The 13,992-nt window shown below is 50.4% G+C and overlaps 1 protein-coding gene across 2 annotated transcripts in view; it reads left to right on the plus strand.

Annotated features, from left to right (window-relative positions):
* Positions 1 to 13,992, plus strand: part of LOC138521767 (E3 ubiquitin-protein ligase TRIM39-like) — a 519,559-nt gene that overhangs the window by 357,083 nt on the left and 148,484 nt on the right. For both annotated transcript variants that reach the window (XM_069634833.1, XM_069634834.1), the window contains exon 7: positions 13,766 to 13,816. In XM_069634833.1, the coding sequence (XP_069490934.1) occupies positions 13,766 to 13,816 (51 nt within the window). The remainder of the gene's footprint in view (positions 1 to 13,765; positions 13,817 to 13,992) is intronic.

The following is a 13,992-nucleotide window of genomic DNA, read 5'->3' on the forward strand; positions in this document are numbered from 1 at the left end:
TCGTTGGGCGCTGCAGTTCGCCAACCTCTGCCTTTTCGTCCTAGGGGACAGCAATGGAGGGGTGGTTCCTTTCGCTATTACTCGTCCTTCAGTAAAGCGAGAGGAGCTGGCAGTCAAAGAGGCCAACGCAGGGGTACCAGAGGTGGACGACGGGGTACCTGTGGTGCCAAGGCCGCTTGGGCAGTTGCCTCTTTGCCCTCAGGTAACGCCGCAGCCGCTACCACTCAGTCATGAGGCCATGCCCCATGGTTCGCCGGTTGGGGGAAGGCTGGCGCAGCATCTTGTAGAGTGGCGTGCCATTACTTCAGATGTGTGGGTTCTGGAGATCATAACCCACGGCTACTGTCTTCCCTTTCGGCACAGGCTTCGCGACAATCCACCGGGGAACCTCTTTGCAGAGTCCGGATCCGCTCCTTGCGCAGGAAATTCAAGCCCTGCTGGAGAAAGGCGCCATAGAACTGGTGCCTGTAGCGGAGAGGAACAAGGGATGGTATTCCCCTTATTTTTTGATTTCAAAGAAAGATGGGGGATTGAGACCCATCATGGACTTGCGCGGTTTGAACAAACTCCTCAGGAAGGACAAGTTCAAGATGGTTACTCTCTCTCAAGTCCTCCAGGCCCTTCAGCTTCAGGACTGGTTGGTGTCTCTCGACCTCAAGGATGCTTACTTCCATGTGCCGATCCATCCCAAGCACAAGAAGTACCTGAGGTTCGCGGTTGGCGACTCGCACTTTCAGTTTCGGGTCCTGCCGTTTGGATTGACCTCCGCCCCGAGGGTTTTCACCAAGCTCATGGTGGTGGTGGCAGCGCATCTCGGGCAAGGGGGGATTCATGTCTACCCCTTCCTGGACGATTGGTTGATCAGGGGGAGCTCTCCCGAGCAAGTCCTGGATCATCTGTCCGTCACCTGCCACTCCCTTCACAGGCTGGGCTTCTCGCTCAATTTAAAGAAGTCCCATTTGACGCCAACACAGCGGCTCCAGTACATCGGAGCAGTGCTCGACACTTCCCTGGGGCAGTGTTTCCCTCCCCAGGTGAGGGCTCTTCACATTCAGCAGATGGTGCACAAGTTTCAGCATGCCCAGACGCTCCCAGCGTTCGAGTTCTTGAGACTGCTCGGCCTCATGGCATCCTGCATTCTTCTGGTGCCAGAGGCTCGCCTGCGGATGAGATCTTTGCAGTGGGCACTCAAGACGCAATGGTCGCAGTCCTCCGGCAGGATGTTGGACCCGGTTCAGGTGCCGCCCTCGGTCGCCCGGGACCTTCTGTGGTGGGCCGTCGAAGGCAACTTGATGAAGGGGGGCTCCATTTTGGCTTCCCTGGCCGGAGGTGACGATCGTGACGGATGCATCCCTCACGGGATGGGGAGCTCATGCCAACGGGCTGACAGTCAGCGGTCGTTGGTCTCTGTCGGAGTCCAGACTCCATATCAATCTGTTGGAGCTGAGGGCCGTCAGGCTAGCCCTGAAGGCTTTTCTGCCGACTGCGAGGAAAGAGTGTCCTGATCCTGACGGACAACACAGTGGCCATGCACTACCTCAACAAAAAGTCGGGGGGCAGGGTCACTTCCTCTGTGCAGGGAGGCGATGCAGCTCGAGTTCTGGGCCATCCAGCAGGAAGTTTCGATCTCGGCAGTTCATCTGGCCAGAGACGAAAACGTGGCGGCGGACGCTCTGAGCAGGCAGAGCGCGATCTCTCACGAGTGGGAGTTGGCTCGGGAGATTCTCCTGGAGATCTTCGCCCTTTGGGGGACCCCTCAAGTGGATCTCTTCGCCTCCAGTGTCAACCGGAAGTGCGAAAGGTTTTGCTCGCGGGAATTTCCTCCAAAAGGAGCCTTAGGAGACGCGTTCGTGGTGGAGTGGTCATTCCCGCTGCTGTACGCGTTTCCTCCAGTCCCCATCATCCCGCAAGTGCTGCGGAGGTTACGGAAGTTCGGTTCCCGGATGATCCTCATTGCTCCGGCGTGGGCTCGGAGGACGTGGTACCCGGACCTTCTCGACTTGTCCATCTGCCCTCCATGTCGTCTTCCCTACCGAGACGATCTGCTCTCACGGGAGGGGGGTCAGGTTCTCCATCCAGAGGTCAGATCCCTCAACCTTCACGCTTGGCTTCTGAAAGGTTGAGGTATAAGGATTGGGACCTCCCGGAAGACGTGATGGAGGTGTTGCTTTCGGCCCGAAGGCCAGCAACAAAGTCTCTGTACCGTTGCCGTAAGTTCTGCGACTGGTGCAGAGTTCAGAATGTGGATTCTTTTGCATGTGACATCCCCATGGTTCTGTCCTTTTTACTCTCTTTGGCCCACAGGGGCTTGCATGTGGGTACCATTAAAGGTTACCTGGCGGCGCTGTCCATCTTTAAGCGTTCGTCTGAAGAGTGTTATTACTTTAAAATCCCTTTAATTTCACAGTTTCTGAAAGGGCTCACTAATGTGTTCCCTCCGTCACCTTTCCTGGTGCCCGGTTGGGATTTAAACCTTGTTCTTAAGTTTCTTATGGGTGCTCCGTTTGAGCCTTTACATTCTTGCCCTTTGAGGCTGTTAACACTGAAAACTGTGTTTTTAGTTGTGGTTACTTCCGCTCGCAGAGTGAGTGAGTTACAGGCACTTTCAGTTAAGCCACCCTTCACTGTATTTCACAAGGACAGGGTTGTCCTTAGAGTTTGTCCTTCTTTTCTTCCGAAGGTAGTGACGGAATTTCATTTGGCCCAGAAGGTTGTTCTTCCGGCATTCTATCCTCCTCCGCATCCTGGTAAGGAAGAGGAGAGGCTCCATAGGCTTGATCCTAGGAGAGCTTTAAGCTTTTATGTTTCATGCATGTCCCGGGTCAAAGTGGACGATCAACTCTTTATTGGTTACGCTGGAAAGCGTTTGGGGCAAGCTGTGACGAAACAGACTTTGTCTCGCTGGATTATTTTGGCCATCTCTGAGTGTTACCGCTTGGCGGGTAAGGACCCACCGGCTGGCTTGCGGGCCCATTCTGCCAGGGGTATGGCTGCATCTACTGCCCTGCAGAGGGGTGTTCCTATTTGCAACATCTGTGATGCAGCCACCTGGGCTTCTGTACATACATTTGTACGTCACTATTCCCTCGATTCCATCCGAGGACAGGATCTGGCCTTTGGCAAGGTGGTCCTTTGCTCTGCTATTTGAGATTGGCTATTCTAAATTTTGATTCTAAATTCTTTCCCTCCTCCTTGCTCTAGTACTGCTTTGGGAGTCTGTCATAGATATGGAATACGTCGGAGGACCCAATCCCCTCGAAGTACAAGTTACTTTCTTACCTGGTAACGTTCTTTCGATGGGATGGTCCGACGACGTATTCCATATCGCTCCCGCCCTGCCTTCCCCGCTGCAGAATTTCTTTTGCGATTGCAGCTTACGTTCCGCAAGGCTTTGTGTCTGACTGGCAGTTGACTAATGTCACACGTTCTGGGGGAAAAAACTACAACTGAGGCTACGGGCGTCGTGCGTCCTACTTATCACGTCGGACGTCGTGGACGCAGACGCCGAAAAAAGTTTCCGAAGCAGCACAGCTGTGGTGATTACATGTCATAGATATGGAATACGTCGTCGGACCATCCCATCGAAAGAACGTTACCAGGTAAGAAAGTAACTTGTTCTTCTCCAATACAGGATGACATGAACAGAGGTCATTTTTTTTAGTCTGTTTGCATGCTGTGCAGTTTCCACAGGGATGGTGCCCATTGATTTCTCTAAGGTTCCACAAAGAGGATCTGGTATCATTTTTGCTCATCCTAGCATGGGTGAGCATGTCCTTCAGATTTTTAGATCTCTTTAATGCCATTCTTGGCATGGGTTCATCAGGCAAGTTGAGCTGAATAAGTGGCCAGAATTTTCTTATTAGTCCTTTAAGTTTTGTAGTGCTAGGTCCAAATGTGGTGACGCAAGCCATCTCTTTCGATCCCACAGACTCATGCAGCACCGCTCTTTCACTGCGCGCTAGGCCCCTCCAGTACGCATTTCCAGTATGCATATCGTCCAGGAAACAGATGTCCATGCTGGATTTTCGTTTCACAATCTCAAGGTACCTTCCGCCTTGCTCTCATTTTCTATGCAATCATGTGATCTGTTCATGTCATCCTGTCATCGATGCAGGACGCAGAAAAAAGTTTCCGAAGCAGCACAGCTGTGGTGATTACATGTCATAGATATGGAATACGTCGGAGGACCCAATCCCCTCGAAATACAGGCGTCAATCACTCATCAGAGCCCTGCTCTGTTTTTCCCTCCTTTACCCAGCTCTTCGCTGCAGTTGAATGCACCACATCCCAGAAGAGGAATTCATCAGATTCCAAACATCCTTAGCCCCTGGCTTCCACCTAGGACCCAGTCCGGTGTAAGGTCAGTACTTGACCACCAATATGAGTAAACTAGTGTTCGAAGGGATTGTGTCCTCTGACGTATTCCTTATCTCTGATATACGTTTCCAGCTTGCTGGCCTCGGAATTTTTTTCTCTGTAGAGGGCGCTGCGCGTCGACGTCCGCCGAGTCGATGTCCCTCGACGGCCACCGTATCGGCCCCGACGTCACCATGCCCATAAATACACACGCTGCGTCCGTTGCTCAGTTCCGTTTTTCCGCGCTTCGTGGGGCCTCGGAACGTCGTTGCTCAGTTCAGTCGGTTAATCTATATCTAATTCGACGAATATTCCTTATCGTTCTCTATGGCTTCTTCATCAGAACAGACGACGCCGCGATCCGGCTTCAAGAAATGTTGAGACTGCGGTAAAAAAATGTCAATAACGGATCCACACAGGGTCTGTTTATGGTGCTTGGGGCCCGAGCACCATTGTTCGGAGTGTGAGGACTGTATGTCCATGACGGCGAAAGCCCTGAAGCAGCGAAAGGGGAAGCTCGAGAGAGGTAAGTCAGCCGAAACCTCCTCAAAGGTTTCGTCGGCCGAGGCATTCGTCTCCTCGCCGTCGAAAACACTCCCATTCTAGATCTCGAAGCAGCTCCCACCATTCGTCGAGATCTAGACACTCGAAAAGGAGACGTCGAAGGTCCCATTCCTCATCGTCTTCGGTGTCACCCAAAAGAGTTTCCTGTCCCACCAAACAGTTCTCAAACCGAGTGGGAGGAATTCAGAAAGAAAATGTTAAGCGTCTTCGAGAACGCGGCCTCGACCCCCTCGAAGACAGCTGAGGGGTGATACCCCGGGTGAAAAACCCAAAAAATCAAAACGCTCCGAGTCGCAGCACCCGGTGAAACATTCTACCCGAGAGCGCCATGAGCCATCGGGTAAGAAGGCAGAGTCTTCGACACCGTCGTCGAGGGTTCCTTCGCCGTCGTCGAAGATTCCCTCGACGCACGGGTCGGCACCATCGACGCCGTTGTCGAAGGGTTCCTCGACGCATCGGTCGATCGACTCGACGCCATCGCCGATGAAAGAGAGGACCAAGGCTCCACAGCCAACGGTGTTTTCAAGGGCCTCCGGCACGACGCCGAGACTGTTGTCGATGCCCTCGAGTAGGATCCCGATCCTCTCAATCTTCGAGGCTCCTTCCAGTTTTCTCAACGCCATTTTCGGCGCCTTCGAGGCCGGTTACATCGGCATCGACGACGTTGACATTTTCTCATCCGATAACGAGTTTGGCTCCTTCAGCCCTAGAGATGGGCTTTACTCCATTTCAGAGAGAATACCCTGCTCTTTCTTCAATTTATGAAGAAAGAGAAGACTCTGACCAAGAAACTTTTGGTTTACAGAGATCCTCACTGCCTGCTGCAGAGGATTTCACCTCTGAAGAAAGGAGGCTGAAGGAACTACAGGACTCACTTCATGAGGCCAGTGGACTTGACACTTCCCCAGAAGTGGAATGTGTAAAGCCAGACCCAGGGGAACATGCAGAAACACCATATAGAACCCTGATGGCAAGAATAATTGAATTTATGGGTTGGTCTGCACCTTCACCTGTTTTTCAACAGGATGATCTAACGGATATATTGGACAAAGGCCCACAGGAGGACCCGGTGGTCCCCTTCCATGCAGCCCTACAAAGAAAAATTGCTTCCAATTGGGAGACTCCCGAAGTCATCCCAGCAGTCAATAAGACTGTCGACAAAGTATAGGGTAGCGGCTGCTGACCCTGAATACCTGTCAAAACACCCGACCCCTGAGAGCCTGGTGGTTCAAGCGGCAACTTCATCCAGCAGTAGGACTGCTTACCCTACTGTCCCACAGGACAGGGATGACAAGAGGTACGACTCTATGGCAAAGAAAGTTTTCTCTGCCTGTAGTATGGTGTTGAAGTCCATCAACGCCACCTGTACGCTCGCCAGGTTCAGTCGCACATTATGGGAGTGTACTTCATCAGCGGCTGACTGCATACCCGATGGAGAGGAGAAGGAAGCCTTCCTTAACATCATTCAAGATGGCAAAGATGCCATGTGCGAGTCTCTTCAAACTGGCATCGATTCCGCTGACAGTATCAGCAGGGCCATGGCGGCTAGTACAACAATCCGCAGGCATGCGTGGTTACGAAAGTCTGGCTTTGCTCCAGATGTACAGGTCAGACCTTTGAATATGCCCTTTGACGGCTCTTCGTTATTCGGAAAAAAGGCTGATGACAGTCTGGAAAAGTTAGACTTCTAAAGCAGCAGCAAAATCCTTAGGAGTTGCTATCCGCCAAACTCCTTTTTGCCCCTCAGGAACCTCTGGGAGAGGAAAGTCCTTTCGCTATTATTCCGCATTCGGAAAAGGCAGAAGACAGCCGGCTCAAAGGGGCCAAAGAAGATCCCCCCCCGAGGTGGACAGGTCAAAGGTACTAAGACCGCAGCAGGTGCTTCTTTACCCTCGGCATCTGCATCAGCCGCATGAGGATGCTTATTTCCATGTGCCAATCCATCTCAAGCACAGGAAATACCTGAGGTTCGCAATTGGCAACTCTCATTATCAATTTCGAGTTCTGCCATTTGGGCTGACCTCCGCCCCGAGGGTCTTCACCAAACTGATGTCGGTAGTGGCGGCGAGTCTAAGGAGGGAAGGGATCCACGTCTACCCCTACCTGGACGATTGGCTGATCAGGGCCGTATCTTCGGAACAGGCCCGGACCCAGCTAGATTATGTCTGCCTCTTCCTTCATAGACTGGGCTTCTCCCTCAATTTAAAGAAGTCAGATGATACCATCTCAGAGACTCCAGTTCATTGGAGCGGTTCTGGACACTTCCCTGGGAAAAGCCTCGCCACCAGAGGTGAGGGCTCAAGATATTCTACAGATGGTCACCAAGTTTCAAAATGCCCAACGTCTCCCAGCCTTCGACTTTTTGAGGTTGCTAGGCCTCATGGCATCCTGCATCTTCCTTGTGCCAGAGGCTCACCTGAGAATGAGATCTCTTCAGTGGGCACTGAGAAGTCAGTGGTCACAATTCTCGGGGAGAATGTCAGACCTCCTCTGGATTCCGGACAAGGTAGCCCACGACTTTCAGTGGTGGGCCTATTCAGAGAACATCTTGAAAGGAGAACTGTTTTGGCAACCATGGCCGGAGATAACGGTAGTCACAGACGCCTCGCTCACAGGGTGGGGAGCCCATGCCAACGACTTGACCATCAGCGGTCGTTGGTCTCCATCGGAGTCCAGACTACATATCAACCTATTAGAGCTGAGAGCGATCAGACTAGCGCCGAAAGCTTTCCTGCCATCAGTACAGGGGAGAAATGTCCTGATAATGACGGACAACACGGTGGCCATGCACTACCTCAACAGAAGAGGAGGCGTAGGTTCACTACCACTGTGCAGAGAGGCAATGCAGCTCTGGTTTTGGGCAATTCGGGAAGGAATCTCTCTATCGGCAGTCCATCTAGCCTGAGAGAAGAATTTGACAGCGGACGCTCTGAGCAGGCAGAGCAGTCTCCCACGAATGGGAGCTAGCTCAGGAAGTCCTTCAAGAGATCTTCGCCCTTTGGGGAACCCCTCAGGTGGATCTGTTCGCCACAAGCACCAACAGGAAGTGCGATCTGTTCTGTTCAAGGGAATTTCCCCCGAGAGGAGCTCTGGGAGATGCGTTCGTAGTGGACTGGGAGTTTCCACTCCTTTACGCGTTTCCACCAGTCCGTTATTCCTCAAATGATCAGGAGGTTGAGAAGATTCCGGAAAACCATGATCCTAATTGCCCCGGACTGGGCCATGAGAACGTGGTACCCGGACCTTCTAGATATGTCCATCTGTCCTCCAATCCGTCTTCCACTCAGAGAACCTTCTCTTGCAGAAGGGAGGTCAGGTTCTCCATCCAGACATCAGAACCCTCAACCTTCATGCTTGGCTTCTGTAAGGTTGAGGTACAAGGATTGGGATCTCCCTGATAACGTCATGGAGGTGTTGCTTTCGGCCAGAAGACCAGCAACAAAGTCTTTATACCGCTGCCGTTGGAACAAGTTTTGCAGCTGGTGTAGGGAAGAGAATATCGACCCTTTTTCATGCGGTACACCAACGGTGCTATCGTTTCTACTCTACTTGGCAAACTCAGGCCTTCAACTTGGCACTGTAAAAGGCTATCTCGCAGCGCTTTCTATCTTCAAGCGCACTGCGGAGGAACCATCGTATTTCAACATTCCTCTAGTGGTACAATTTCTCAAGGGTTTGACTAATGTTTACCCTCCAAAACCATTCCAGGTTCCATAATGGGACTTAAACTTGGTCTTAAACTTCTTAATGGGCACTCCATTCGAGCCACTTCACTCTTGCGCATTAAGATTTCTCACACTTAAAACTGTCCTACTTGTAGCACTAACACCGGCTAGAAGGGTGAGTGAGCTTCAAGCTCTCTCCTGTAAACCCCCACATACAATCTTCCACAAGGACAAGGTTGTCCTCCAGGTGAAGCCTAATTTTCTCCCAAAGGTAATTTCTGAATTCCATATTACTCAGAAAATTACCTTGCCTTCATTCTACCCTCCTCCCCATCTGGGGAAAGAGGAGGAAAGGCTACACAGGCTGGACCCTAGGCGAGCTCTCAGCTTTTACATCAGCAGAATGGCTAGAATCCGGCAAGCAGACCAGCTGTTTGTAGGATACTTAGGTCACAAGTTGTTACTACCCATAACAAAACAAACCATCTCCAGGTGGATTATCTTCGCCATCCTGGAATGTTATAGACTAGCAGGGAAAGAGCCACCCCAAAACCTCAGGGCTCATTCAACCAGGGGTATCGCAGCTTCTTCGGCTTTCCAGAGAGGGGTACCGGTCCGGGACATATGTGCGGCTGCCACATGGTCGTCCGCACATACATTCACAAAATTTTACAATCTGGATTCCTCCACTGCTCAAGAGACCAGATTTGGCAAAGCCGTATTACACTTGGTCCATCCCTAAAGGTATACATAACACTATCACTCCCTCCTCCAATTACATACCACTGCTATGGGAGTCTATCAAAGATAAGGAACACGTCGGAGGACACAATCCCTTCGAAGAACAAGTTACTTTCTTACCTGGTAACGTTCTTTCGACGGGATGTTCCTCCGACGTAGTCCTCATCGCCCCTCCCATCCATCCCCGCAGTGATAACTTCGCTTGTGGTTGCAGCTTTCGCTCCTTCAAGGTTACTAACCAATTCAGGCATGTCTTTCTTATACTACAAAACGGAAATGAGCAACGGACGCAGCGCATGTCTATTTATGGGCATGCTGACGTCGGCGGACGTCGACGGGACATCGACTCGGCGGACGTCGACGCGCAGCGCCCTCTACAGCGAAGAAATTTCCGAGGCCCGCAAGCTCGAAACGTATATCAAAGATAAGGAATACGTCGGAGGAACATCCCGTCGAAAGAACGTTACCAGGTAAGAAAGTAACTTGTTCTTTTTAACTATTTGGGTCCTGTGCCTTTGACAATGACATGTTCATGTACATGGCTTTTTAACCACCACTCTTTTACATTATCCTTTATACACCGTATGTAGTAACCTTAGTTCCCCTTCATTTTCTACAGGGGACTCCTTTCCTGGCTCCATGAAGAAGGCTGTGACCCACTGAAAGCCGAAACGTCCTCGGACTCTTTCACCCTTTTGTTGGTGTTGGGTCCCCTCAAAATCTTAGTTTGGATTCATTTCAGTGACGTCGATCCATTATTTTGGTCACCCTTTAGCCTGGCTATGTTAGACCCTTCCAAGGTCTTCATTTTAGAGGAACAATAGGTTATGTTCCACTTTGGTTAGGTTAACTTGTTTAAAACGTGCTGTAAAAACATGGTTAACAATGAGAAGAACAGAATCTATTAGAAGCAATAAGATGTCTTTGTATTTGTGTCGGTCTCTATCACTGTTACCATGCAGCATGTTCATGCATCAATTTGTTTTGGGCTTTGATCTATGCTTACTGCTTACATTTGTTTGAATTGTGGTCTGTTATATGGGCGGAATGATTACACCTTTGTATATTGAACTCATAATCCCTTCACAAAGTGTTTAAATGGATGAGGACAGTTACTTAATAAAAGCTGTACCTCCTCTTATGAACAAGCTAGCACATGTGGATTATTATTCTCCTTCATGTACACCTACCCTAGGATATGCATAAATAGTGCCACCAAAGGGTAGTGAATACTCTACAACGTTGATTTGCAAAAATTTAAGTTGCAATTAGCTCTGACTTTACAGCCAGGGCAAACGCCCCTTTTTGTACACATTTGTTTATAGCCCTTAGTCCTGGGTCTGTGTTGGGCTCTTCCTCCTGTGTATACGGCTTGGACATGAGCCCTCTTCTCGGAGCAGATTGAGACAAGATTGCCTTTGGAGTAGTCGGCAGGCTAGTTTGAGGATGAGCTAGATGCCTGCCGCTTCCGCTCTGCTGCTTTGTACTTGCATTTTAAAGCGGCCAAATCGGAGTCATACCAAGAGTTTGATTTGGAGACAGGATTCATGAGGATCCTCATGACGGGGGCAAGGATGTCCAGGATGTTAGAGATGGAGGTTAGCTAGAACAGAGTCAGGGGAGTCAAATGAAGGGGGCAGAGGGGGAAAGAAGAGACAATTGCAGCGACTGACACATGCTTCATCGGTGGAATGATGGAGAAGGAGACTGGCAGTGCAGGCGGAGGCATCTGGGGCGGTCACGGTGGGAAGAAGAGAGGGTGGTCAGACCAGGAGAGAGGGGGTAGTACAAGGTTTGTAGAGGAATGTCCGTTTATGTGAGAGCATCCAAGCTGTGTCCAGCAGAGTGGGTTGGGCCAGAGGGAAGGCTAGTCATGGAAAGAGTGTTTCAGAGGTCGTAAAAGAGAACAGTGGCCACATCCGGAAGGTCGAGATGGATGTTAAAGTCCCCAGGGAAGATAAGTTTGGGGGAGGAGGTAAGAAGAGAGGAGGACATGTCTGCCCATTCTGAAAGGAAGAGGGAGGTCGGTCCAGGGGCCTGTAGTGAGAGTAAGAGAAGGTAGCCGAGACGGAAAGCCTGCAGCCTAGGCTGTCAAAGGATGAGTAGGTTTGAGTGGGGATGATGGAGGCAGGAACCCATTCAGGGAAGATCAGAGCCACTCCACCACCAGGCTGGGAGGCTCTGGGATTAGACAGGATCTTGTAGCCCTCAGGGAGAAGAGTGCCAAAAGCAGTGATGGAGCTGGTGTTGAACCATGTTTCCGTGAGAAAGGGAGTTACTGTCTTCAAGGAGGTGACAGATGTTAGGAGTGTTTGATAGCAGAGCAGGAATTGAGGGTAGCGAAGTGAAGCTGGTTGCCCCCTTAAAAGATTTGTGAGGTGCGGCACAGGGGTGGGGTGCCACCAATGGGGAGGGGGCAGGAGAGGGGGGTGATGTAAGGAGGGAGGGGTTGAAGAGAGATGGAAGACACATGTCAAGAAGGAGGCGGTTGGGCTGAGAGCCTTGGGCCATGATAGTGGCATTATGGTACACATTAATGGTGCATTTGGAAGATGTGAAGTGAGCCAAGAGCACTTCCCGTCTGGTGCCGCCAGTAATGGGTGAGGAGGGGGAGAGGTCGGAGAACATATTGGGGCCGGGGGAGGGGTCTATAAGTTGGAAGAAGAAACAGCAAAGAGAATGTCAGTGATGGTCTGTCTGGAGGAAGCATTGATGTAGGTGTCTGCGATGGGCAGATCAGGGTTGGAACTCAGGAGTGCCTTATTAAGTTTCTTCCTTCCAGACTTTGTGGAAGAGGGAGGATAGGTGATGGAGAAGCAGTTAGAAAAGATAGGGGAGATGAAGAGCACCATGGGTCAGAGAAAAGAGGGGGGGGGTGCGGAGGACAGCAGGGGAGAGGGTCAGAAGTACTAAGCAACAATAGAATCTCACCAGGTGGCTAAGCAAATAAAAATCAGTGAGCGTGCTGGAATGGGCAAATTTAGAGATCCTTAACAAATTGGAAAGCACACCTAAGTTTGAATTTTGTCAGAAAGCACTCAAACAGTACAAAATGGTGTATGCATAGTGGGAAGCACACAAACAATAGACACATTATATTCTTTTTTCTTTTGAAGCAGGGCGTTAAGAGGGCATTAGAGAAGCAATCTATATGAGGCACATCACAGTGCATAGAACAGTTGTTGCAGAGATTAGAGGTTAAAGATTAGGCAGCTAGGAAAAGGAGCAGGTAACATTTTGAGTAGTCAGTCATGGTGTCCAAGGAAGGTGGGTGGACCAATGTGATCCATATTGCTTACCAGGGCAATTGAAAGTCAAGATTCAGTGCGAATCCTGTGGGAGCGTTGCAGAGTAGCTGCAGGGAGAGGTGCTCCCTCCAGCTCTAGACAGGCTCAGACATGGGCCTTTGTGTGGGCCTTTAGGGTGGCCGGCGTTTGCCTGCCAGCGCCCCTTGGTTGGCCTTTGAATAGAAGTGGATGGGCCAATCACGAGCATGGATGGAGGGCAGGCCCAGCACTCTGATCCAGGCCGGCCGTGTTTATGTGAAGAACTGGCCGGGGAAGAATAAAGGCTCTGCAGGCAAATTCCAAGCACACCGGCCCAAATTGCGGCATAGAAGCATTGCTGCGATGTTAAGAATGCAAAGCAGGGAATTGTAAAGTATGAAGAGGGCTCGCCGCTCAATTCATACAAACCCTGCTACACTGCACACAATGCCCATCAGGGCTTACCTTGATGAGAGAGCGCTGCTCCTGAAGCCTTGTGGCAGGTAGGGACCGCAGGTGAACAGTAATTCTGAGAACCTGTCCACCTTGACTCTGCTACCAGAAGAGGAGATTGGGGAGGGGAGGGCAATGTAGCCAGAATGGGCAGTTGGGAAAAGACTGGTCTACAATGCTTTACCTGTTTAAAGCTAACCTTCAAACTTTTCTTTCTAACAAAAATTGATTAAAAGTGTCCGACACATTTTAGATCCATGTTCCTTGTGTAACCTCGGCTGAACTGGTCATGGCAATTGTGGGATAGGGGGGAGGGGTCACTGGAGGACGCTGACATTGCCACTTTGTTTGGGAGTGTAAGTCCTATTTGAAAGAGAGACCTGGATGTGCTGCCTAACGATGGTACACTGATCTTTCCAAAGAGGGTATGCAGGAACTGTAGTTATATAACCAAGATGAAATTGCAAAAGTGTTTGTGCTGGTAAACGAGGTATTTGGGCGGGGTGTGGGGAGATCCATTTTAATGTGAGGCCATATTCAGAGTAATGATTACCGAACCTGTGGTTGTCTGAATGGAACTACTCAGAACCAGGGAGAAAAGATAATGCTCCAGTGCCCTTTTTTGAGTACCGACAACCCATTTCAGGATTGGGTCTACTGTCAGTGTGTCTTTTTTATATCTGATTTCACAACCTTTTTATTTTTGTTTTCTGATTTCAGAGATCACATATGCCAAATACTTCCAGTTTGGCCCATTGCCACTCACAGAAGGTAAGGAACACTGATCCCGATTGTCTATCCTAGGATGTTTCTGAAACTTGTAGTCACAAGTATGGCACTCTGCTGGGTTGACGCACACTGTCCTTGACAGACTTGAGGTTATATTGAATAATCGGTGTGTAAGTGACTCACATGTGGTTACAGTGTATCCATGGCACAGCCAGAGT

This window comes from Ambystoma mexicanum, chromosome 13 (genome assembly GCF_040938575.1).
Source record: "Ambystoma mexicanum isolate Mex_15411 chromosome 13, UKY_AmexF1_1, whole genome shotgun sequence".
NCBI classification, from domain to species: domain Eukaryota; kingdom Metazoa; phylum Chordata; class Amphibia; order Caudata; family Ambystomatidae; genus Ambystoma; species Ambystoma mexicanum.